This window comes from Haemaphysalis longicornis, unplaced genomic scaffold (assembly GCF_048455015.1).
Source record: "Haemaphysalis longicornis isolate Haplotype H1 unplaced genomic scaffold, Haemaphysalis longicornis Haplotype H1 scaffold_3, whole genome shotgun sequence".
In the NCBI taxonomy this organism is placed as follows: domain Eukaryota; kingdom Metazoa; phylum Arthropoda; class Arachnida; order Ixodida; family Ixodidae; genus Haemaphysalis; species Haemaphysalis longicornis.
The window spans coordinates 110,426,469-110,453,611 of record NW_027526335.1 but is presented as its reverse complement, the minus strand read 5'-3'; the positions used below and the strand labels follow the sequence as shown (position 1 = coordinate 110,453,611).

Genomic DNA, 27,143 nt, shown 5'->3' with positions numbered 1-27,143 from the left:
AAGGTCCATTCCGAAATGTCGCTCATTTCGTGTTTCATCAGTGTTTCCAGTTTGGCGCATGTACGGCCGTGCCGTTAACCTCGACCGGGTCGTTTGCTAACAACACTACCGGCGATGCAGCAAAACGGCATCTTTTGACACACTTGTGCTGCCGAAATGCTGTTACACGGTTTAACTTTGATTCGCATTCTGAACTACGCCAGTCGCGAGCAGCCGCAGAGCAAGCCCATTAGAGTTGACCGACTAAAACGCATAAACAACAAAATGGTGGCACCCGTGAACCGTCGCAGTGTAAACAAATGTCACGCGATGCGAACTGGCCAATGATCTTGTTGGCGGAACGGGACAATAGGAGAAAAGAATGGCGTTAATCTGTACCCTTATGCTGTGAGACTAGCCGAGCGCAACCGATGAGCCCGCCGAGACGACGAGAAACATTTCATACCCTCCTACATCGCCATTTCTAGTGGTTTAGAACAGCTTCGACAACCAGGCGGGACAGCAACCAATGTTTGTTTAAACTTTGTTTTCTCTCCATGCTGAAAGTGGCAGCTCTCAAGTGAAGGTGAAGAGAGAACTCGAGCTACAACGGCGTATACACTTTGCCCGCATTGTTTCTGTCTCCGTCCAGCAATGAACATAATTGGCTAATAAACTTTGGACAGGGCTTCCCCGTGGTTGAACGAACCGCCTTTGGTGAGGATGAGGGGATAGTACCGGGGATGCTAATTACTTCCCTTGATCTCCTCATTTTTCCGCGACCAATCGGGATGAGCCGCTGATGCACCCGCCGGACCACGCTACCGCAATATTTGAGCTTTAGCTGACCGCTTCTGTCGGTCCGTTTCGGTCCAATAGCAAGCGGGTGTGCCATTGCGCATGCGTGGCTCCCTAGGGCGTAGCGGCGATACCGGAACGGGACCCCTATCCACTAGCCGGTGACTCTTAGCGGGCTGTCGTGGCAGCTTACGCTACCGCGCGGAATTCAAACAAAAGTACCCCTCCCCCCTCTTCCGCTATGCGACCGCGCTACGGCTAACTCCATTTTTTCAGTTAAAACACCAGCGACGAAATCGCGAAAGCGCTTCCGAAGTGGCAAAAGTGCCACACACCTCAACGAGCTGCAGAACGGAAGCAAAAACGCCGACCAAAGCGGAAGTGTACATCTCTGCCGCGCAGAGAAAGACGGCCTTGTCTTGGCTATTCCAATGCTAAACGGCTTCTTTTAAATTATTTAGGACCATTATACTGTGTCTGTTACTGAATTATATTAAAATGGCGAAATAAAGCACAAAACACGGTATTTTAATTTATTCGAGTTAAGAAAATACCAATTCTTACCTCTACTTTGGGATGACGTTTTGGTTTACACCCGCACAGGACACGACCAGTGACGTGAATAATTCCCCATCGAGCAAGATACGGCTACCGCTTGGCTAAAAGCATTTCTGCTGCTGACGCTGTGGTTGTGCAGAGCGGGCTGCCGATACCGGAGCGGACCGTCTAAAACGGTCAGCTAAACTTCTTTTAGCGAATTTTAGCTGACCGTTTTCGACGATCCGCTCCGCTTTCGACGGCCCGCTCAGAACAATCGGAGCGTAAGCAGCAGAAATGCTTTTAGCCAAGCTCTAATCGTATCTCCCTTCACAGGGAATTTGCGCCACTGGTCGTTTGTAAACCCAAACTTATACCAACGGAAACATATCAATTGCTATGTTAATTCCTCAACTAAAGTGAAATACCGTGCTTTGCGCTTTAGTTCACCTTTTTTATAAAGTTTAGTCGCTCACACGATACAATTATCCTAAGTAATTTAAAAGAAGTCCAATCCTCGAACTGCCAAGACGCGCTGTCTTTCTGGGAGCTGCATAGAAGTAGGCTCGCGCATCGGTCGACGGTTTTCGCTTCCGTTCTATACCTCTTTGGGGTGTGTAACATCTTTGCCTAATCGCAAGAGATTTCGCGGTTTCTTCACTCGCTTTTCAGCAAAAGAAAGGGAGTTCGCAGTAGCGCTCTCACGTCAATGGGGGCGGCCATCTTAAAATTCCGCGCAGTAGCGTGAGCTCCCGCGACGGTCCGCTCTGCGTCTTTAGCTAGAAAAGGGCGGCCCGGCTCTCGCTTGCTGTCGAAGCAGACCGCGAAAAACGGTCAGCTAAAACTCTCTTTTATCATAACAGCGGGAGCTTGCGCAATTTGTTTGTTCTTTCGAGGGAAACAGATACACCGCGGCGCCTAAACTAATTCCAATCACCTTATCAACATGCCAAACGTATGACTTTGCCAGTCGGTTAAGCCCTCACTTTCAGCACTACTGGTTTCCAGCATTTCCTACTGAAGAGTGCTGATGTTGATATTTGTTTTTTTTTCATTGGAATATCCGTGTTTCTCGCCTTGATTTACTTTCTAGTTGAAGAATAGTTTGGGTGCAGTCTATGCTGAAGAGTTTAGTAGCACTTCTCAGTGGTGCAAGACAAGAAATGACTCTTTAAACGATTGTACGGGGTAGCCAAAAGGAGTGGGTTTTTCTTCCAGTTTGACCCTAAATAATACAGCAGGACCGTCTATCATCATTTTACCCCAGTCTGCTCGAATCATCTCTCGATGCAAAAAATCATTTTCCCCATTGCCGCCTGGTACTTAGAGCACTAACTGTCAGGGGCTCTAGGTGCAAACAGGGTGGAGATGAAATGAAATTGTGCAATTATACACAAAAGAAGCTACCCTCACCATAATATATCTTTGGCACTAAATTCCGGCGTAATCTATGCAGCTCGAAAAACTTCAGGGCACCGAAAATTTATCGTAGGATCTGGAAATACAAGAATATCGCTTCTTGCCGTGTTATGCTGTCAAGTGATGACGATGCGTTTATGGGTCCCTACGTTTTGTGCTGCTGCGCTAAGTGTATCTGTGTCTAAGAAGTCGCCGAACTTCCCAGGACTGAATTTCTCTATGTTTAATCTTCAGGGCAACATGTAATGTTGGAAACCAGCTGTTTACAGATCAAACTTTATACCAATCGCTTTTAGCTCGAACGCTTTAAGCCCGTTCTACATGGAGCGAATTTCGCCTGCGAATCCGCTGGGACGAACATTCGCACTTGCGAAGTTCGCAATGCCTGGAATTGTCGTCTACATGGGGCCTGCGAACGCCGCGATTTTCGCATTTCAGATGCGCCTTGTTTGCAGACTGAATTAAGTTTGCCACCAGCAAAGGTTGTTGTGATTTTATCAAGGGTGGTTTTATTTTACTTTCTTGGCAAGTTGTTTCTGCCTGGTTTGCGGTATATATAAGTTTATTTGCGGTTTCATATAAGAATCGCCAATTCTTTATCAATATACGCACACACAGCAGAGAAGACAAACGTTTTGGTGTTCCCGCGCTTTTGTCGCGCTCATACAAGCAACGCCATCTGATTTCCAAGCGTGCAAGTGGTGCCGAGCTGTGCTCCTATTGGCCGCAGGTCCGGCCCCTCTACGCCGCACACGCCGCACGAGCGGCGTTTGCTCGACCGCTTCAAATGTTTGGCACTTTGCCGCAGCAACGAAAAAAGGTGGTTTTGCCCATGGAGGAAGAAAAAGTTAGGAGACGGCGCCGCCGGAGAAACGTGAAGCCTATACATAAAAAGTAAAATCGAAGTCGGCCCAGGCGTCACTGCACCACGTGACCCCACCGCACCGCCTCTGTATGGGCCGCCGCGCTCTTCAATTTCGTCTGCTCGAAACTGCTCTGCGGCCCGTTGTCGCGAAGCCTGCTATATGTTGGTTTTTTTTTCCACGGCTTTTGTCTTCCGCACGTACTCGGCACTCCTGCCCGCACACGGGCATGAGATCGCCGAGCAGACAAATGCAGGAAGGACGGGGAACAGCTACCGCCAACGAAACACGAGAGATGCCCCGGAGTCGGAGACCGCCGCCGCCGCCGGCCCACACGACCTTGGAGGGCCGACTGCGGCGGCTTGAGAAAGGGAAACGGCGGAGGGAGCGGCTTCAACGGACCTGGGCTTGCGAAGGCTAGCTGCGTGACGTCATGCCGTCTCCTAACTTTTTTTTCCTCCATGGTTTTGCCGCACGAGCGGCGCCGCAAAAGCGAATTCGCAGGCGAAGTCGCTCCATGCAGTACGGGCTTTAGTTAGCCTTCTACGCCAAAAATCTGGCATACACGGTGTACCAAATGACAGACTAGTCAAAACATAACAGGTAAATGACGGCTACATATGATGCCACATTTCTCAGGGAAGCTCCTGGGAAAGCTTACGGATGTAAAGGGTAAAACTGCGAATCCTTGCGTGAGCAAAGCAACTGATTGAGTTGAATAGAAAATCTGGTAAATTTGGCTCACGATGCATCGAACCACGGTCCTCTGGAACTCGACACAACCACGGACACAGCGGACTGTCACAGCTCGACGAACGCAGATGAGCAACGGTGGAGTAACAATTGATTTGGGGCATTGTACTGGGAAGCGTGTGTGTGAGAAAAGTAATGGTGGTCATTGAAGTAATTTCAGCAAAACAAAAGTAGCAATTAGGTAACGAGCAAGATAACTTTTGACCAAGAACCTGAAAATACAATTCGCGAAGTATCTGAGAAATAAAAACGAGGAGAAGAAGAAAAAAAGCACATGCGGAAAATTCTATTCAGTTCGTATCCCTCCGCCTTAGTTTTGTGTCTTTTATCATGTGCTCTTGATTTTGCCTTGATTTTCAGTGTGTGAGCTTCCCGAAGCGTTGCCCAGAAAACTGCTGACGGTGGTACCTGATGTTCTTCAGGGAGCGGGAAATCGGAAGGTCACACGAAAGAATTTGTTTTCAGTACTGTGTTCGCTAGTATTATTAGGAAGCTGAAGCATCTAGTTCGTCTACAACAATCTTGTGGTTGAGGTACACTCATTGAGTCACGATGAGTCACGATGAGGTGAGCCACGATGAGGTGCACTTATTGAGTTTTGAGTCATGATGACGGCGAACTCATCATCATCATCATCAGCAGCAGCAGCAGCAGCAGCAGCAGCAGCAGCAGCCTATCTACGCCCATTGCAGGGCAAAGGCCTCTCCCATTATTCTCCAATTACCTCGGTCCTGTGCCAACTGTGACCAGTTTATCCCCGCAAACTTCTTAATCTCATCTGCCCATCTAACTTCTGCCGCCCCCTACAACGCTTGCCTTCCTAGGGATCCACTCTGTTACGCTTAATGACCAGCGATTATCATGCCTTCGCATTACATGCCCTTCCCACGTCCATTTCTTCGTCTTAATCTCTACTAATATGTCCTGAACACGTGTTTGTTCCTTGACCCACTCCGCTCTCTTCTTGTCCCTTAATGTTACACCTATCATTTTACGCTCCATTGCCCGCTGAGTCCTTCTCAATTTAAGTTCAACACTCTTAGTGAGCCTCCAAGTTTCTGCCCCGTAGGTGAGTACCGGTAAGATGCAGCTGTCACACGCTTTCTTCTTCAGCGACAATGGTAGGCTGCTATTCATTATATGAGAATGCCTGCCATATGCAGGCATTCTCATATAATGACCCCTCATTCTGACCCCTCTAATTCCCATTCTGACCCCTCTAATTATCTCTGCCTCATGGTTGAGATCTGGGGTCACAACTTGGCCTAAGTAGATATATTCGCTTACCACTTCCACTGCCTCGCCACCTAACTCAAACCGCTGTGATGTCCCGAGGTTATTGTTCATTACTTTAGTTTCCTGCATATTAATTTTCAGGCCCACGGTTCTACTCTGTTCGTCCAGTGCGGAAAGCATGCTTTGCAATTCGTCCCCCGAGTTACTTAGCAAGGCAATGTCATCGGCAAATCTGAGGTTACTGAGGTATTCTCCATTAACCCTTACTCCCACCTGTTCCCAATCCAATCCTTTGTTATTTTGTTGAGTGTTTGATTGATGGAATATGAGTTGTAACGCGCCGATGGTACTCCGGATTAATTTTTATCGCCTGGGGATCTATAACGTAAGCGAAAATCTCGAACACACGGGCGTTTTTGCGTTTCGCCGACACCAAAAGAATTGGCTTCAATTCACGCTGTGAAGGTTATTGAAAAGCAAAGCTTTAAAGGACACTGTTAAGTTCGGATCCCTCACTTAATACTTAAAACCGCCCGTCAGTTCGGTATCATTTGGTGGGGCTAGTGGGTTTACCTGTATTGTGATTGTTTTCCCGCAGGTCGAGCTAACGTAGGCGCCAGAGGCGTGAGGAGAAACCCCGTAATCTTCCTTTTTGTTCACGGCGCAATTGTGTCCGCCAGACGAGCGGGCCCAGAGAGGACGTAAACAAACGCCTCGGTCACTCCATTGTAGTTGAAAGCGATGTCAGCTTTTGAAGACGGATTTCCTTGCGTTCGTTTTGGAAACTGGTGGAGGGGGACGGTTGACATTTTAACGACCGCGACTGCCACCATGAGAAAGCCCAAACCGGACGGGACGTAAAGGTCAGTTAAGGGGTTAAAGATAGGAAGACGGCACCAGACGTTCAGTCTATGACAGTTGCACGGCTCAAAGTTACTGGGTGAAGATTCCGTTCGTCACATGTCTGAGCCTCATGACTCGGCGGCTGGGATGCGTCAAAGGCAAGGCGACTAGGTTTTATTAGGCGCACCACGTGCTTACGAAGGAAAGGAATTTTGGCGGCACGGCGCACAAGCATAGTCGTGCACGGTATGACAATACGTTAAGACGTGCCGCCCGAGAGCCGATTCCCGTCGTTAGGTCGGCTTTTAATTGGTTGGGTTTTTATTTCTTTTATATTTGTGTTTTGCGGAATACCTTTAGGTTTGTGTATGAGAGTGAGAGAGGTGGGTAACGTGACTATTCTGAACCCACCTAGCTTTGTCACGGTGGCCAATCAGTCGCCTAGTGTGGCCTAATCAATGAGCCATCCTCACTCTCAAGTCGTGACGTCCCTTGTGTGGGCGGGGTTTTGTAGGTAAAACGGAGATGTTTGGTGTTTTCGGGAGGAAAGTGACAGACAGAGAGAGGAAGAGGAGAGGAGAGCGCGGCGAGCCCCGCTCGACGCGGGCCTTGCCCGACCTCTGGTATGCGATCATGAGCCTTCAAAATTATAATACTTAATGTAGGTAAAGTGTACATATTGTACATGTTGAGTTTGCTTGGAGTAGACCGTCGTCGGCTATGTGCCGTCGGCCAACGAGCCAGCAATCGTCGTTTTATCGGATTATCGCTTCATCTCATCGGCGACCACTCCACATTCGTATTTTAACTGGTGCCGCGACCAGGATCTGTCGACATGGCTTTCGGCGGACGACGAGGAGGATTACTACAAGGCTGGAGAGACATCTTGGTGAAAGGTTCAAGAAAGCAGACGCTCCAGGCTGCAGCGGTGACACGACGACAGGATCCGGGGTGACATCTTGGGGAGAGACCCGGGTGAGCAGAAGCTCCAGGCTGCGGCGGCAAGGACGAGCTCGGACAACGGGAGAGAGCTGCACTTCGTGACCCTGCACCCGGCGTCGGCGACGGCAGGTGTTCTAGGGTCCGAGCCGGAGTTCGGAGTCTGGAGCGACACTTGGCGAGAGGCCCCAGGGAGCAGACGCTCCACACCAGCCAGGCGACTGCGGACCAGGAGAGAGCTTCGTTAAATGAGGCAGCACCTGGATCCGACGACGGCGGGCGTTGGAGCGCTCAAGTCAACGGGGGCTTCGGGATCTCCGCAGCGACGTCGCCCACGAACAGCGTGCGGAAAGCGGCAGCAAAGTGAGTCCCCTTTGCCCTTCCCTTTTCCGCGACAACTGCTGCCCGAGTGTATTAAGTGGGAGTTGCTTTGCGCGTGATTTAGGGTAGTTTTTGCTGAATTTGAGTTCGGGTAACGTGTTCGAAATGGTGAGGGTCCTGTCGCCTGAGGAGATAGAGCCGCGAATGGCGGCAACCTTCGCTGCGATCGAGAAGCTCGAGCTGAAGATTGCGCTGGCGACACGGGCTTTAGATCAGCGGCTTGCGAAGGAGGCGGGGCAAGCTGATCGTGTGGCAATTCCGGCGCTAGTGGCTTGCGAGCCAAGTTCTTTTCCCGTCGAAGTTGATCGCAGTTTAGTAGCACCTTCTCCAAATCCGCTGGTGCTAACGTCACAGCGGTCGGCCTGGTCCGGCTCGTAATTGTAATCTTTCCCCTGCACACTCTTTTCTGCTTGCGTCTACATCACCGTTCACGTAGTAAAAGAATTCCTCGATGTACACTGAGGATCGGAAAAATTCAAGCCGACATCTTCGAACCACTACGCGTGTTAGAAGAGAAAGACTTTATGCACGCTGTGATTGCGCCCATAAAAACCTAACGACCATTTGAAAAATGCGGCGGCCTCAGCGCACCCCTGCCCACGGGCTCCTCTTGCTCGCGTCGTTGAAAAAAAATTACAGAGCCATATTAGATGACCTGTTGGTGTTCTAAATAAATCTGAAAGATACATAACATTCCTTGTTTGCTGACACTTTCTTGTGGCACCTAATTCTGCTTACGTCATAGACGTACTTCGCGCTACAGCTTTACTACAGTCAGCTGTCCTGTCTTGGGAGGCATCACGTTAACCAAGAATTAACCTGATGCCCTCTTAGTGCACCGGTCACAGAGAAGGCATTAGGTAAATTCTTGTTTTTTTTTTTCCAGGGTGTCGAGCGAGCGCTCCGCTTAAGGGGTATTACACGGGAGAGAAATCCGCCGTTTCGCTCCTAGGAGTGCGCGCCACGTGACCCCTACGTCACGGTTTCTCTCCGGCGCACCGCCTCCGATGGGAGATCGGAGCTTCTGCTCGCGAGCTACAAACCCTCCGACGCTTGGCGGCGGAGGCGGCGGGATTTCTTAGGCTCGTCTGGCAACAAGTTGAAACTGAAGTTTTAGGCACTTTCTTTTTATTGCTTATGATAAATATTTTTATGATTTTCATGGTTTCTTTTTATGTTGTATTTGTAATTAAGCTGTATCTCTTAATACAGCATTTACCATCTACGATGAGCGTGGCGTAATCACCGTCATCGTCATGACTATCACTTCATCGCTCCGTGCTCTGCCTTGCTCCCGCTGCTTGCAGCTCTTTCTCCGTCTATAGGGACCGGGCGGCCGTTGTATGGCACCACCGTCGTTTCAGCGAACAGCGCCGCCCGTGGCGAACCGCTCGTCAGTTGAATGCCGGTGGCGGTCAGTGAAGCGTAGTTGTGCATGGCTTTCTGTCGTTTTTCTGCGGTGCGGATTGCAAAGCGTACGTAACCCCACAGGCATTTTTCAGATCGGTAAATCTTTAGCGTGAGCACAAGGTCGCGGGTTCGATTCCCGGCCGCGGCGGCCGCTTTTCTGATGGAGGCGAAAAGCAAAAACGCCCGTGTGTACGAGATTTCGGCGCACGTTAAAGATCCCCAGGTGGTCAAAATTAATCCGGAGCCCTCCACTACGGCGCGCCTCATCGCCTGCGTTGCGTCGGCGCGTTAAACCCTACAATCAATCAAATCTTTAGCGTGGATGTGACGTTTACGAGGCATGCCATGTGTGTTATTTACGCCCATACTCAGTATTTACAAATAGCAGACGACGCTCAATGCGCCAAGCTGCAGAAGTCAAGCTGGAAGTGAAAGTTCGTTGCTTCATGCAATTTTTTCATGCCTGCATGCAGTTTCGCGAATCGAGAAGTATATTGCCGCAAAATGCTCCCACAAAGCCGGTGTGTGCAACCGTTCTAGGAATGCTGCGGCGCTGGCCTTTGGCAGTTGATGACGAAACGGCGTCGACGTCGTGCACAAGCGAAAGACAAAGTTGGGGGGTGTTTTCGAAGATTTACCTGAAAATAGAAATTGTGACGGACGACACTTCCGTAACTTCATTACCTACAGCTGAAACGTGTTTAATTTCACAGAAATGCTCTTACTACAGTCATCGGTAATCATTAATATAATAAATACCGCATGATAGTAGAACATTATTGCTTGTCGTGGAGAAGCATTGCTTTACAAGAATTGCAATGGTTGCTGGCCAGTTGGTAAATGGTTTTTCAAAAACCAATTTCTGCGTAGCTGAAGGACGCAAGACAGGAGGGTGCCCGAAACCTGTACTCAGCTTCACAACTGAATGCTGCGGTCGGTTTACAAGCTGCCACCTACGATTGAAAAATCATGCACACCTCCGTCTGGTTTATCGCAAAGCTCTATCGTATGGGTTTCCTTGGTTGCCTTCTGGATTTAAACTTTGACTAGTTAAGCGTCGAATTTGACCAGCACGCAGTTTGGTCTTTTGATCGCAGCGTCTTTGACTTTGACCATTTCCCATTCGATTTAGCACGAAGAAAGCTTTGTGTTCAACCGTCGTAATCATTAGACGGAGGGCTAGATGATTTTTCTGTTTAATTTTGAACTTCCATGCCCCCCTCTCCAAATCTAAACTTTTTCCAGCGTGTCGGAAATGTGTCTGTGGTGGAGGACTCGGGCTGATGCACCCATATTTGAGGCAACCAATCGCGCGTTTTTGGTGTCTTCACCAGGCATTACACGATTTTTTTAGGTACTTCGTAACGAATACTTAAGCATTAAAAAACACCGGCTGACGTTAACACTGCCACATTTTTTAACTATCGGTGCCAGCCTTTATTCTACGCAGGTGGTAAAACGGGAAGGGAAGAGGGATGGTTTGTAGCTTGGGCTTTTGAGTTTTTGAATAATTTTGGCCCTTAATAAAATGACCACCAAAAACGTGTGATTTCCACTTCGGCTTTCAGGCCCCCAAGCTGTCACAGTGTCGCTCACCAAAACCAAAGGTACAAAGCTTACGTTTAGAGAAAGTGTAAACTACCGCAACATTTCTACGACTACACGGTAATCCATCTCGTATGCAGGTGCCTTTCTATTTAAAGCACATGTATCGAGGTATCCCAGCGCTAAGGCTGGCGTGAAAACCGTAGTCATTGAAACCAGTGAAGATAATTTAAAGTGGTAGAAATGAATTCTAATATTGCTAATAGTTTTATTCCTACTCAGATCGCGCAGAGCCAGGCGCAGATCGCTGCAAAAAGCGCTCGTGTCAATGTAGCCCTTCCACAACTTTACAAGCATCCAATAAGTTTGCGTAGCCGTTAGTGCATTTAAGAAGAAAATAATAGTAATAATAGTAGTTTTATTCGTACTCAGAACGGGTGTAGCCAAGCGCAGATCGCTTCAAAAAGCGCTCATGCTATTGCAGTCGATACCCAACTTTAGACGCGTCCGACAAGTTAACGTAGTCATTACTGCATCTAAGAACCCAACATTCCTGTCTAGACTTCGTTTCATCTCACATGTCTGCTCACAACGCCACCAAAACATACAAAGCACCGAAGCAAACACGACAGAAACAACGGGAGGCTGTGTAGTCCAATGCACCGGCTCATTCCACTGACGAGCGGGGATCCGAATGGTGGCGCCACCCGTCCAGCTGCCCGGTCCCTATAGTCAGCGCGCGATGTCGAAGTTGGGGGAAGACGGTTCGTTTTTTCTTTTATCTCTGGTGGAAGTATTTCCAGTTCTCTGGGACCCCGGCAACGCAGACTACGACAAAACCTGCATCAAAAACGGCATCTGGAAACAGATAGCTGACGAGATGGCCCTCCACCACCCGGAGTTCGCGCCGTACACAGTGGGTGAGTAGCACGTTTTTCTTATTGCAAGCGTTGACGGCTAGTTCTACGTATTTAAACCGTTTATCAAGCGGCGAATACGGCAGCTTTGGTACTTTGTGGCATTGGTTCATTGCGGAGTGTCGTTCGGTGACCAAATGATAGGGGAGCCAAACATCTGCATATCAGATGTAAACGCCAAAGCGCGTCTTCCTTACGACTGCTTTAGATTTGCAACGCCTAAAAATGCAAGTGATTACAATAATCGACTCTCAAAACTGTGATCGGGCACTTTATTTCAGGCTGTGAAGTGAATATATGATCGCAGACTTAAACGCTGCAACAATTGTGTACGACGTCTCAACAGTAAATCTTGCATCGCTGGGTAGGCGTGAACAAGTGCGCTAAAGCTTTTTTTTTCCAGACGGTTTAAAATCGTTCATGCAGAACAAGCGGCGGACGTACCGCGAGGAGCGGAAAAAAGTCGTCCACACGAAAAGTGGGCAGCCAGCTGACGACGTTTACGTCGGGAAATGGAAATTTTTTGGAGCCCTCAAGTTCCTGGATGGCGCAACACAAGCCACGGACAGCCACTCCGTGAGCGAGGACTTTGGACTTTCAGAGATGGTGAGAATTTGTGTACTGACGTAGTTTTGTCTTCACGAGGCAGTAGTATTCCATGAATAATCATAATTTGCGTGCCCCTCACCCTCTCCAACATACTTTGCTCTACTTGAATCATTTTTAAATGTAATTGGTATTCAAAATGCGTGCGTAAACGTAAACTTTGTTTAACATGAAAACTGGTTTGTTTGTCACAGTGTGCATAGCTAGCATTAACCTAGCATAATATAACAAGAGACAGATGTCACAGTGTGCCAGTAAATCATTTTATTGTAGCACATATCACTCAGGTGCAGTACATAGATTTTTTACTGTAATAAAACTAAAAAGGCACAATTAAAAAAAAAGGCGAAATACAGAGTATGGCGCAGCAGTACTTTCATACTCTCTGTGCGACATGTAAAGCAGTGCAAGTGCGCAAAGTGGGCCCAGAGTGTAGCTACAAGTCATCCATATGTGTACATGCATGTTCCAGTAGTCCATTCTGCTACCGTACAGTTTGAGAAAAAATACATTTGTACTTGAGTCACTCTAGACGTGGTGCAGTGTTACTGCAGCTCGTGGGGGCATTCTTAGCATCCATGCTGTAATTATGGCTTGTTGTTGCAGAAATCGAGGGGTTGTTGCAATGAAATTCAGCGTTTTGTTTGGAGCGTTGTCTATCATCTTCATGGTTTATTTAAGAGTTAGTTTGCTGCAGATGTTGTGGGTCTTGGGGGAAGTTGAACTTTTCACTTTTGGTGTATCAAAACTCACACAGAGCAAGCAGGTAGATGTAGAAGAGACATATATACCGTAGTATAGCTGACTGTTATGACAGGTAACGTAAACATAGGCGGCTAGTTAACCTATTTACATTGCACGTCAGACAGCACCAGCACACAAGACAACATTCAACGGTACAGTATAGCTACAAAGTCATCATGTATCAATAATGGCTTCATGTGCGCTAAGTGGTAGACATGTTAATTAGTTTGATATAAAAACCACATCAAGGAATCGTGCATTATTAAGCTGTGGCTCCTGTTTCGTACTTTTTATCACAGTCTGGTGAGGGGACCGCTGCTGAGAATCACCCCCCGAGCCCAGTTCCCAGCCCTGCCGCAACAAGCCACAGTGAGCGGGATGAGCCCCCTGCAAAGAGGGGGAGGTCAGGCGGCCAGGAACGAGCCGCTGAGCTCCTGGAGCTGCGTACAGCAGCACTCGCAAAAATGGCGCAGTGCATGGATGCTCCCATGCCTGCACCCGACGACTGTTCGGCGTTTGGTGCAGTAGTCGCCGGTCACATCCGGCAAATGACAGGGCCTCAGCGTGCTGAATGCCAAGCCGCAATTATGGCACTCATCTCAGAACGAGTGCAGCGCTACCAATAAAAATGTGCAATGAACACCACGGTACAGCTTCACCATTTCTCACATTTCAGGGCCAGGCTAACACTTGGGCCGAGTTGCTTTCTTTTTGTAGCCACTAACATCCACCCCAGCACGCGCATCCTGCCAGGACACTGCACCATCACCAGAAAAGTACTCACTGAGCCGATCCCGCACTGCGACGGCTACTGCCCCCGACCGGACCTTGGAATGCTTGAGGGGAAAGAATGTGCGGCTGCCAGTGTTACTCTCTATCGAGTGGCTCACACTGCTCGCCTTTCAGCATGTTGTGCAAGACGCAAGCTGCTTGCACCATTTTCTTCACCCTTGCGGGTTTAAAATGCACTGTCGTCAAAAGAAACCGGAACCGGTGCGCCAAGATGCCGAAAGCATTTTCGGAAACTCGACGTGCCCTGGAGAGCCTGAAACAATATGCATACAGGTGCTTTAGGTAACGCTTCCTAACAGAGGGAAAGAACGTACCGGTAGTTGAAGATCCTTTGTGGAGGGGCCAGCTCTTGCCCCTGATACGGCTTCATTAGATTTGGAGATAATGGGAATGCATCATCTCCCACTATTACGGGAGGGAGCTGGAGGCCTGAGGTTATGGCCATGGTTTCGGGCAGGTGCGCCTTGTTGTGAGTGATGGCCTTCTGGAGTGGAGTCTTTTGCCACACGGATCCGTCACCCTTTGATCGAGGAGTTCCAACGTCAATGTATGCAAACTTCCATTCTGAATCCACTAGTGCAAACAAGATTATGCTGAAGGTTTTTTTGTAGTTAAAATATAAAGACCTTGATTTGGCTGGTTTAACAATGTTGACGTGCTTCCCTTCAATAGCTTCCACGCAGTTGGGAAACTGCCAGTGTTTCTCAAAACCGTTGGCAAGGGCAAACCAGTCTTCCTAATTTTTCGGTGCTTGAATCATTTCCTTCTTCAATTCCTCGTAAATGACTGCGCACGTCTTGTGTATAATGTCATTTACAGAACTGTGCCCGACACGGAACTGCCGACTGAGTGAATACTGGCTTTCCCCGGAAAAAAAAAAAAAGATTGTGAGGTGTAACGCCTGGTTTATTTCAGTAAACTTCTGATAATTGCAGTACACCACGAATGTTAGCATTACAACAGATAGCAACCATTCGTAGTGCAGCAGAATATATCAAATCAGCTTCACAATTAACCTCCATGCCAAAAATGAACATCGATAATACCAACACTACGTTTTGTTACACCACTTCCCAGGCAGTTTGATATCAAGCACTTCGACATTTATTTTATTACATGCATTCTGTTGTCACCACAAAAAAAAATCGGAAAACATCATACTGTACGGTTTGCGATGTACGCACCGATTCGTTTTACGCAGTAACACTGCCCCGAGTGTATTAACCGGAATACGATTGACATTTGGATATATGTTGAATTTCCTGCCGGTCACCGCGCTGACAAGCTATGAAATCGTAAAGAAATGTACGTACCGGACGCCAGGTAGCGAAGAGTAAGTTGCAGACGAGTGGCCGCGCTTATGGGGCGCCGCATGTTTGTGTTCTGTTTCTGTAGCCGGGATTCAGTACGCGCCAACAGCTGCAGAAACACGTCGTTGGACACTCGCAGCAACCGTTTATATTCACCAGGGTCACGTTCCAACTTGTTGTACAACAGATGTTGTACACCGAGAGATTTTTCTTCCATCCACGATTTCACCCAACACGATCGCTGCTTCCGCCGGTCCATAAAGTTGTCGTCGTCAGTTTCTTCAAGAGCTGCAGCCATTGCGGCGTACCGACGTTTCATGGAGGCGTCCATGCTGTGCGTCGGCGACAGCGGAGAGCGTGCAGAGCGTCGCTTGTCAACACTGATATCCTTCCTTCGATCGCGTCCGCCGTGTGAGCAAAGGAGCTGGTCGAGCGGAGGTGCGCCGTCGGTGACGTCACCACCTCCCTCGGATTTCTCCGCTGAAACGCTCCGTCGTGTGAATACTCCTTTAGAGGAGTGGTCTACTGCGATGGCTACCCATACCCATTTTTTTTAATTTTTACAGCGGAAGCTATTTTGACGCAATTTGTTTGACGCCGACAACAGCACGCCTACAACTATGGTCACTTCCCACGTTTGGTGAGAGACTTAAGGTGTTTACATCAATAAAGCTTATTCTGGTTTATTTTCATTATGGTTTATTTTCTCTTGTGGTCGGCGTCCTCTTTATTATGTTTTTATGTTTGTTCTCTCTCTGGCCATATGACATATCCTACGGGGTATTTCCTATAGTGTTTAGAGCAAACGCATTATAAGTCGATCTCTAAAAGTTTCTCTGGAAATTGTGAAACTTGTGATAAAAAAATCCAGCCTCTTTATTAGGCCCATTTCCAGAAGTCACTTCTATTTTCCAGTTCATGACGTTGTTCCGCAAACGTTGAATCGCGCAGATAGAAGGAGTGACTCGGGAAAGCGGCGACCCGGCGTTCACCCTAAAGTCAGTATTTGAAGTCTCTAGAGACAGAGGAAACAACATTCTTTTGTCCAAAACAGTTTGGAAGGAAGGGGTCAGGGCCCCTCCACCACTCCTCTAAAGGCTGCCAGAAGCCCTTGGGCTCCGGTGGCGTCTTCAGCGATTCGGACAACACGGATCTGTAAGTCCGGGTCGGAACTGCGCATAACGGTATCGCGATGCTTTTCGGACTTTTATAATAGGGAGTCATTATACTATAGCGACCGTTCCTTTGTGGACATACAAAATATTATTGCGTAGGTGTGCCCTTCTGGACAGCTTACATCATGTCCTATGGAGCCAACGGTAATAGTGACTGCACTATCGGCCAAAGAAGTATAAGGGCCATGGCACAGGCAGCCGTAGTGGCTGCAGGGTCGCGCCGCGATGGTGTTATTGCGCGCCGAGCGCTCACACCGTCAGACGAAGGAATCGCAGAGGCCGTCTTTTCACTCTGATTACACCTTCAGTGTCCGTGAAAATTCCGATGCCATGTAATTGGGATGCGCCTTTCCTTTTCGGCGCGCCGTTCCAGACCGTCTCGCCTGGACGCATGAGTTCTTTTTGCTCTTGCCTGACGAGAAATAATTCCGCTTTTTTGAGTTCTTCACCTGTTATAGGACTTGATGTTTTATTCTTTCGTAGCTTCCCAGCATAACGTAGCACCCATGCGGCGATCTTTAGTGCCTTAGTATAAGATCCGCACCTGCCCACGTCAAAGCCTTTTTCTTGATTGTCGCACGACGTAAGCATACAATGCTCCATGTTCGCGACCTCCTTTTCTTCCATATTGTTTATGTGTACTTCATATGCCGGTCTCTCACCAGATCCTATTAGCCCAACTGGACCTTTCAACCAGGCTTCTGACGCAAGCAGTTGTTTCATTTTTATCCCTCTCGTCATCAGGTCGGCAGGGCTTTCCTCCTTTTTACGTAGCCCCACTGGTTTGCACTCGATTTCCTCTTGATCTCATTTACTCGATTTTGAACGAAAATGTCCTTGATTTTGCTTGATCTGACCCAGCAAAGCACTATTTGTGAGTCTGTCCAGAACTTGACGTCTTTGATTTTTCCGACAAAGTTGTCCACGATGTATTTGGCTAACCGTGCTGCGACTGTGGCTGCAGAAGCTCTACTCTTGCGAGTGTTACGTCCTTAAGCAGTGAAACTCTTCCTTTACTCATTAGGAGCTGGGTGTTCTTGCTTCCATCAGTGTATGTTGTCACAAGATATGCCGCTGCTTCGTATTCTCTTGGGCTTGCATCAGAAAATAAACGAAGGGGATAAACGAAGGGGATAACTACTTAAGAACTCACGAGGAGCAGCTTAAGGTTAAGGGAAAGCGAAACGCAGCTATAATGAAGCATAGAGCTCTTTGGGGGTATAACAAATATGAAGTAGTAAGAGGAATGTGGAAAGGAGTAATGGTTCCGGGTCTCACGTTTGCGAATGCTGTACTCTGCTTAAAATCAGACGTTCTATCAGGCCTTGAAGTAAACCAGAGAACGGTAGGACGTTTGGCCTTGGGCGCGCATGGAAAAACAACTAACGAAGCGAAGCAGTTCAGGGAGATATGGGCTGGGCGTCGTTTGAAGTTAGAGAAGCTCAGAGTAAAATATGCTTTGAGATGAGGTTGAGGGCAATGGATCAACGAAGGTGGGCAGCTAAGGTTTTTAGGTACCTATACTTGAAAAGCGTGGACATGCAGTGGTTAAGAAAGACTAGAAGGCTAACGATGAAATACGGAAAGAACAGTGGGGAATCCAAAACAGCCAATGTAACCAAAAAAGAGGCAAGGCAGATTGCAACGAATAAATGGAAGGAAAAAATGGAAGCCACAACGTCGTTAGAGATGTACAGGGCTGAGAAGATGAACATCAGAAAGGAAAATTTCTACGATAATTTCTAGGGCAGTGCTTTGCTTTTTAAGGCTAGAGCAGGTTGCCTGCGAACTAAGAGTTTTGTGGGGAAGTATTCACAAAATGATAAGGTATGCGGGGTCTGCGGAAAAGAAACAGAAACTATGCGGCACATAGTGTTAGAATGTGAGGGTATCCATCCAAATCTACAGGAAGGGAATATTGGGCTTTCAGAAGCCCTAGGATTTAAGGGTATTAGAGAGGAAGTTAACTTCAAGGCCGTCGAGAGGACGAAAAGAAGATTAGAATACTGGTGGACGAAAAGCAGAGAGGGGAATATTGCCTAGGACAGTTACTACCTGTAACAAGGAAAAGAAAGTATTTCGGGCCTAATAAGCTTTAGTGCCTGCACTAAGCAGCGCTAGTATTAAACCAAGAGTGTAAAACATGGTTATATTAGTCCTTTTTGCTAAGATGACATGACATGACCCCGCTTCAAAGTGGACACCAATAGGAATCATCATCATCATCGGAGCGTGCAGCTGCCCCGGCGAGGAGAATGAGGGAGGGATGAGGACTGCGCCGCGAAAACGACGCGGGACAAGGCGAGTTAAAGAGATACGTTTCATATAAAAGAGGCAACGTTTCCTCGGCGCCGAAACTCGGTGTAGTGTGAAGCTTCCGCTCTTATTGGACGAAGACATGAAACAAGACGGGTACTTATGCCATTTCAGAAGAAATAAATTTTATGCCTGCATGGGTATTTGTAGTGCTAAATGCTCAAAACTGATGTAAGGAAAATTACGTTTGCCTTTCTTGAAACCAAGTGGATTTTTCACACTTAAGTCATGGTCATTTAGTACTAACCGTACACCTGTACTCGTCAAAAACAGTCGCGTCCTGTATTCGCCATTAGAAGCGTGATCACCTTTTGAGCAGCAACTTCCTGGTATTGTGTAGAAGATATCGTGCCCATATTACCTGTCGGAACACAGCACCAGCCAGGGAATCTGATAAGGCTCAAGTAAGTAGTATATAGTGCAGCCATGATTCGATTCGACGTGCTGCCATGGCAGCACGTCGATTGACATGTCTACGTGGAGAAGAGCACGGACGATGGGGAAGCTCTCGCGGGAAGTGTGACCAGCCTGCTTGGCGGAACAGTTCGTGTCAAAAACCGAGAAAGAAATGCCCAAACACAATTTAGCAACAAAACGTTCGCATAATTGCAAGACTTTCGCCCTCATACTAAATAAATATACCTTAGTGCCCGAGGAACGTACATCACAAATATCCTAGTCCAGGTCGTGGTGGTTGCTTTCAGTCTACGGGGTCTCTTAGGGTTGAAATGTACTCGCACGGGTGAGCTGCGCATGTTCACACCAGGCGTCGCGACACTCTGGATTTTCACTTTGCGTGGGGGAGACCATAGAGCGCCCAGGATGTGATTATGCTGAGGGAAAGAGCAAAAGAAGGCGGGGTGCTTTTCCAAAAAGTCTTGGACGAGAAGCCCGCGCATACATTAACGTACAAAGGCAATAATACTGAATGACTGCTTTTCTCATTCAGCGATGTAGACTGTATAATAAAATTTAATGAGGGCGAAAACCCTATATGGCCCGTTATGCGAAACTCTAGCGCCGGCGTAGTTGGCCCTCTTACCATGATGTCAATAACCACGTTGACTGAGATGTGAAACTAACTGCGTATGATTCTATTCCGATTTTTTCTGATGACAGTATACCCAACCACAGTTATCATGTACCGTCTTATATGGATCCGCTAGTTAAGTTAACAGACGTGTTATTATGTACGCTGTAAATCGGGTGGCTGAGGCCCCTCCGCTGAGGTCACGTCCGCCTTTTGTCTCAGCCTCCCCTTGGCTTTGCCAAGAAATAAAAGTCAAATACTCAACGTTGGTGGGGAGCCGCAGAATATCGGGAACTATTCCTGTACTAACATCGGGCTGCGAAGTCAACCTACCCAACCCAATTTCTTGCATACATGGAAGCTGCGGTTCGCATCTCACCGCCAATTCGCTAATTTTCACTTGTTTGCGAAGTTTCACTTGTTTCATTTGGCCCAAGCTGGCCCAATGTCACTTTAAACATAAAGTCTCCCCGCATTCTTCTGGTGAAAACATCAAAAGGTAAGTGCTGGCTCACTGAAATCACTTATGGTGGCATTATTCTAGATTAGTCGCGATGAGGAAGATGTCGTGTAAAAACATTATGTAACCTAGTAAACAAGTACCCTACTGAACCATCATTAGCAGGCTTTGTGTGGACGCAGCCAGCAGCCCCATAATTTCATTCTTATAGTATACGGTAGAGGTTTGATTGTGGCTGAAAAGGAGTTACATTTTGATAAAACAGCACCACAGCGACGATTCTAAAATTGTTAAATGGGAACCAAGGCAGTAATTAGATAGTTCTAAATATTGTACACTTTTCCAGGGCGTATATATTTGAATGTTGGCATGGGTAATTTTTTGCGTTTCCTTGTGGCGTTATGTGCAGAAGTTTAGCTGAAATTTGTGTTTTTTCAAGATCAGCCTATGTAATTTTCGCTCGTTAATTCGACTGTGGCCATTGTGCGGGTAGTGGGGTGAAATAAACCTACAAGAAACGATAAATATGGATGCCTTACTGTAATGGAGGAACTATTAAGTTTGTGGTGCCATGATCACAATAGCTATGGCTTAACTGCAAGATAACGGCATGCAATTACCCTCTCACCTATCTACTCCTGACTAAATGATTGTAGGGTTTAGCGCGTTTACGTCACCCTTGGCTATTAGGAGCGTCGTATTGTAGGGCTCCCGATAAATTTTGATTACATGGGAATCTTTAACGTAGGCCGAAATCTCAGCACTCGGGTATTTTCGCTTTTCGCCCCCAACTAAAAAACAGCCACCGTGTCTAAAATTGAATCTAGGTTTTTGGTAAATGTGATGGGTGGAAAGTACGCCCTTTTTGCGACCACTGATATCGCGTTATTTAGGGCCGCAATTAAACCGTAGTGTTAAGAAAACAAACTAGCAACGTTTCGTCGGTGCCAAAACTCAGTGTAGTGTGAAGCTTGCGCTCTTATTGGTGGAAGACAGGAAACAAGACGGGTAATCAAAGATTGCGCTTGCCTTTCTGGAAACCGAGTGGATTTTTCACACTTAAAAAGTCATGGTCATTTTGTACTAACCATACAGCTGTGCTAGTGAAAAACAGTCACGTCATGCATTCCCCATTAGACAGAGAGACAGTAAACTTTATTTTGCAAAAAAAAAAAAAGGGGGTCGGGGAGCACGTGGTGGGATTCCTCATTTTATGACCCTGTTGGAGCTTGCTGCCTTCTCGGCACGTTCCACCAGCCGAAGCTGAGTTTCGCTGCTGGAGCTGGCCAGTTCTCTCTCCCACTGCTCATAAGAACGGTCGGGAATTGGGTGAACATGTGGGTTTTTCTGGCAGGCCCAGACCATGTGGTAAAGGGTACAGATCTCATCGCAGTGTGAGCATGTGGCGCTGTAACGGTGGGGTTGATGGCGTGTAGTTTACATAGGTGTGGGAACATGTTTGTCTGCTGAAGTCTGAGTTTATGTTCCGGTTCCTTGGTGAGTGACGGGTGGGCAGGAGGATATTGTTGCCGACTCAGCTTGTAGTAGTGTGTGATGCTTTGGTATGTTACTAGGGGATGAGTCGCTTGAAGCCGGTCGTCTCCGGGGCCCGGTAGGCTAATCCTCGGGCTGTCGTGTGGGCCATGACATTGCCGCGAAGGGACGAGTGGGCACGCGCCCAAACCAGACTGATCTTGCGTTGAGGTGGTCGCTGGAGAAGAATTCTTGCAGCTGGTCTTGATCTTATTCTTCCGCGTAGGCAGCTTCGGCATGCTGCTTGAGAATCAGTAATGACTGTATCGGCCGAGGTGTGGGCAATGGCAAGAGCGATGGCTGCTTCTTCTGCTTGGGTAGTGTTGATTCCAGTAAGTGTGACACTGGCGACATGCTCGGTGCATGTGGTAAGGACCGCTGTCATCGTATCCATGCGAGCGTAGTCGGCAGCGTCCGTGTACACAGTATTGGGGTTTGACCCATGGACTATATCTAATGCCTGTGCTCTCATCGCACGTCTTCCTTGGTGAACCTGAGGGTGAATATTCCCTGGAATAGGAGCCACGTAGATGTTTTGCCTTATGGTTGTGGGAATGTCCATGGAAGAACTGCCTTGTTCTTCTGGGGTATTGTTTCCAATGCGACCAAGACGTAGGCGTCCTGTTCTTGTGGTCGCTAGACGGTAGTGCTGATTTACCAAATGAGCCTCTATGAGCTCCTCCACAGTGTTGTGTACTCCCAGTTTGAGAAGACTGTCCGTTGCCGTGCACACGGTGAGACCAAGTGCTTGTTTATAAGCTTTCTGAATGAGTGTATCAACTTTGGTTACGTCGCTTTTGGAGAGGATCGCATACGGGATGGCGTAATTGATGCGAGAGATTATGAAAGCTTGGACAAGCCGTAGTGTATCTGCTTCCTTAATCCCTCTAGTCTTCGTGGTGATTCGGCGGAGCATGTGAACGATTTGTCTTGTTGTTTAAGTGAGGTGCCGAAGAAGTATGGTATTGGAGCAGTCTTTTTGAAAGGTCATCTCCAGTATCTCCATGTGTGGGAAAGGCGTGATCGTAGCTCCGTCAAGCGTAATTTGGATGCCTAATATCTCTATGTGTGGGAAAGGCGTAATCGTAGCTCCGTCAAGGGTAATTTGGATGCCTCGGTCTTGGTGTTTTCGACTTTGGTGCTTCCGGACAAGAAGAAGCTCAGATTACTCTGGAGGGCAGCATAAACAACACTTGGCAGGATAAGCTTGCACGATATCAGCAGCCGGCTGAAGACGATCTTGCATTTCCCCTACCGACCCTGCGCCCGTCCATAACGTTATATTATCGGCATACAGGCCATGTCGAAGGTCAGGGATGGCATCTAATAGTTTGGGAAGGCCGATGAGGGTGATGCTAAATAGAAGTGGGGAAAGAACTGCGCCCTGTGGCATTCCTCGACCTCTAACTTGAATGGGAGGTGATTGCGCGTCACCGACCTTCAGGACTGCTTGCCGGTTTGTAAGAAAATCCCTGATGTCATTGTATGTCCTGGCTCGACAGTGGAGGTTATTGAGATTGTTCAGAATCAATTGATGATTTACATTCTCAAACGCCCATTTTAAATCAAGGGCGAGAATTTCTTTAGGCGTGTGGTTATTGGCCTGCATCATGATTTCCTCTTTGAGCTGAAGAAGAATATCTTCGGCAGTGAGACTTGGCCTGAATCCGTACATGGATGTAGGAATTCGGCAAGCATCTTCTGGGTATTGTTGTAGGCGAGCGAGGATGACGTGCTCGAGTAGCTTTCCTATGCAAGACGTTAATGAATTTGGGCGGAGATTCTCGGCGCTTGGCTCCTTTCCTGGTTTCGGTATTAGATGAACCTCAGCCGTCCTCTATTCCGGCGGTATGACTCCCTTTTCCCAACAGCGATTCATGAATTGTGTGAGTGATGTGACGGAGTCATGGTCAAGGTTGGTCCGTATCTTGCTTGTGATAAGGCCGCAGCCGGGTGTGGTATTTCTCCGTATCTTGGCTAGCGCTGCCGGTACCTCCGATTTGTCACTGGGCCTATCCAGCTGGAGGTTTGGATCGCCCGAGTAGTCTGGAGCTGAGTACGGAGGAGATAGAGGCCGGTATCTTTGCTGAAGCTTTTTGAGGAGGTCGTCCTTGGTGCCCGGGAAAGCATGCAAAGTGTTTTTCATTGTCTTGGTAGTTTCATTAATATCGGGCACCCCTAGGCGAAGTTCGAATAACGAACTGGGACAAGTTCCGCGAGCGCAGGGCTGAGCTGCCTAGCTCAAAGTTCGAGGACATCAACACCTGGACGCAAGTGCTACGAGTTGATGTAAAAGCCACAACGCAACAGCTAAATGCCACTACACAGGTTCCGCATATAGACACCAAACTACTCCACTTATGGGAAGCTCGCCGGTCACTCATTCGCAGATGGAAGAAGCAAAAGCAAAACCGCAAATTCAAACTGCGAATTCCAGCCCTCACTCAGGACGCGGCCAAATACGCTGCTGAACTTTGCAAGCATAATTGGCTCCCAAGTAGCACCAAAACATTAGAAGAACGTATTTTTTTTGTTTGGTGCTAACGTTAGAGCAATGTTCTTAATGTCATTTTTTTTAAATGTTTAACTAATGTTATCAAAAACGTTACAGTAATGTTTTGTCAAACATTATTTAAACGTCCACAAAACATTTTTACAACATATTATTAATGTTAGTGTTACATTTCCCTAACGTTGCAGCGAACAAGCTAATAACGTTCAAAAAACGTTTAAAAACAATGTAAAACGTTACATCACATTTCGCCAAACGTTATGCGAACAGTAAGAAAGCATTTCTACAACATATAAATACTTTTGGAGTTACGTTTACCTAACGTTGCAGAAGCACCCTACAAAAACATTTTAAGAACAACTAAAAAACGTTACAGTAACGTTTCGTCAAACATTATTGGAACTGTGAGGAAGCATTTCGACAACATAGTAATTATGTTGGATTTACATTTACTTAACGTTGCAGAAAACACGCTTGAAACATTCTTTTAACGTTGCAAAACCTTTTCAGAATGTGGACCAGGAACGTTACAATGACGTTTTGCCAAACGTGTGGAATGTGTATCGTGGAGCATTGTTTCTGTTATCCACGTTTGCCGGTTACGATATATTTTAAAGCATTTTCAAAATAACAAGGAAAAGTGAAATTTCAAATAAAATTTTATTTTATTTTTGCATGGTTACAACATTTTTTTTATTTACATTCCATTGCTGCTGTGCAGGAGAGGAGGCTCCATCCAGGGGCTGGCTGCGTCTGTGTGGAAAAAGCAAACAATTCCTACTTCAGTACGCTGCGGCAGTAGGCGGTTTTTGCGCGAAAAAGTAGTCGCCGCCTAAGGATTTGTTTAGTTAACGAGCGCACACACGCACACACACGCACATGCACACACGCACGCACTAAAAGGAGAGTAACTGAACAAGCAGCTACGCAGCAACTCGTGCTAACCATATGACCAGAAGAAAGCAAGCGCACAAAATTTTTTGTCACCTGACTCCCAACTTGAATCTCCCGAGTCGGTAACCTATACAGGTTAGTGACTATTCGTCAAAGTCGCTCGCTAGCGGAGTGTTGTGTCTTCTGCATGGTTCATGTATTTTTATTAGGCAGAGATTAGGATAAAAATCATTTAAATATAAATGCACTATTAAATTTTGAGAATATTAGTTTATTGCTTACCTTGTGGGTTCCTGTAAGCCCAATATTCGCAAAGTGGATCCAGTCACCAATGATGTGGCCCGCTATCGACTGTGACCTGCGTCACACCAGAGCTGGAAAGCATAGGGCGCGACTAGTTATCGGCTGCATAGCAGTTCATAAATTGAACTACTAAAACAAATCAAAATACGCTCTCAGAAATTTTCTACACTCACCAAATACTATTCGGGAACGGATACTAACCTCTCGGACCTTTTTCTTCTTTTCTTCCTGTCCAACTGTATATAGATGACCGCTACCTCAATCGAAACAACCCATCTGAAAATTCGCTTGCTTGTAGAAGCGACGTTTGCTCCTCCAGTCCGGCAGATCTTTCACCTAAAAAAGAACACAAAGTGCTACAGAGGTATTACAGATGGTTCACACAAAAGAAACACCCATTAAACACGAATGTGTATAATGGTCCAAGTTTACTTACGTAATAAAGGGAACCAAAGTGGGAACTCATAAACGAACAACTTCGATCCTAGTCTTTCTGAGCACTGAAAAGAGTTGTGACATGTTTAATACATGCTTGGAACAGGCTAGGGGAAGAAAGGAGGAAGAATCTGAGCATTTTACAACAACCCGGGCATTCTTCTTTTTTTTGCACGAATGCAGGAAGGTTCTGTTTTTCATTCAAAGCCATGCGTATCATTGCAGCCACTAAATTTGTTAGCGTTCACTTTAACCATGGTTTTTGTTTTTTCACGCTCGGCGTTGTTACCTCGCCATATGAAACGCACCCTGTTATTCATCACTGCTGAGCATTTACAGGATTTTTCAAAAGTTGGGAAGAGCGCCTGGAACCACGGCTGTAAAAGCCTTTGATTCAAGCTGTTCGAAACCGCACCACCGATGAACAGTACTAGAACTAGCCTTTTTGCTCGAAGCATGTCGGTTTTATTTCGGCGAACGACGGCTGTGCATGATCAATGCGGCCCCAATGAAAGCGTGTTGGTTCCAAACTTCTGATAAAGTACGCGCAGTAGGCAAAATTCTGTATCCAGAGTGACCTCTTTTGGGCGGAACGGTTCCCTTTAGAGGGAGTGGGTGATCGCTAGCATGACCAAGTACCTCCCACACCTCTTAACCCCAATTCCCCCTTCGGATCTTTATCGGCTTAGTTGAAAGTGGCACCTGCCCTGGTCATTCCAGCTCCTGTTGTGCTGGGTGTTATCGATTGAATTCGATTTTCCATTTTGATTCGCTAAACCCGCTAGCCATTTACACAATATTTACTTACCAGTTTCTATGGTCTCGGGATTGGCATTCATCGTCGATGAACTCCGCGGTTTTCCCGGTTTGAGGGTATCTTGAAAACCATAGCCTGCAATGAAAGGGACTTCGACTCTTTACCAGCTGCTATTTACCAGCCTTTTGGGGTGCATTTCTCACAACTCAAGAACGCGCTATGCTGCTTTAATGCATTTCAAAAATGTAAGTCGCAAACGAACGCATGTACTCGAACAGCGCACTTTTTCCCACCCTCTGTGACACCTTCAGCCCTCAAAGTGCCCCTTTCTAACAAAGTTGGCTATATAGTCACGCAGGTTGTCTGGTTGCTTACTCGCCAGCGAAGAAAGCTACGACAAAAGGCTCAGGTTTGCAGCTTTTAACAATATATCCCAGAAGTGTGACGAACTTTTTGCGATAGGTACACCGTCATACCGTCTAAGTTAACCAGCGGCAAAATAGGCTACCAAAGGGTGCATTCTGACCTGTTCGTTTGCATTTGTATCGACTACATTCCGAAGTAGCTGCACTGGCTGCACCCCCCCCCCCCCCCGTTTTTTTTCACGTTAAGGAACCCCGGCGTTCCCAACATAATTATCGCATCGCCAGGCAATT

General features: G+C 47.2%; 1 protein-coding gene and 1 pseudogene across 1 annotated transcript; one reads left to right on the top strand and one right to left on the bottom strand.

Moving 5' to 3' along the window:
- The first annotated feature begins 11,445 nt into the window (after positions 1-11,445).
- On the top strand, positions 11,446-13,596 carry LOC144175382 (uncharacterized). Its single transcript, XM_077704464.1, has 3 exons — positions 11,446-11,623; positions 12,024-12,226; positions 13,270-13,596. The coding sequence occupies exons 1-3, from the start codon at positions 11,446-11,448 to the stop codon at positions 13,594-13,596; spliced, it is 708 nt and encodes a 235-aa protein (XP_077560590.1).
- Positions 13,597-13,653: 57 nt separating this feature from the next.
- The window catches only part of LOC144175381 (uncharacterized), a 30,451-nt pseudogene continuing 16,961 nt past the window's right edge, over positions 13,654-27,143 (bottom strand).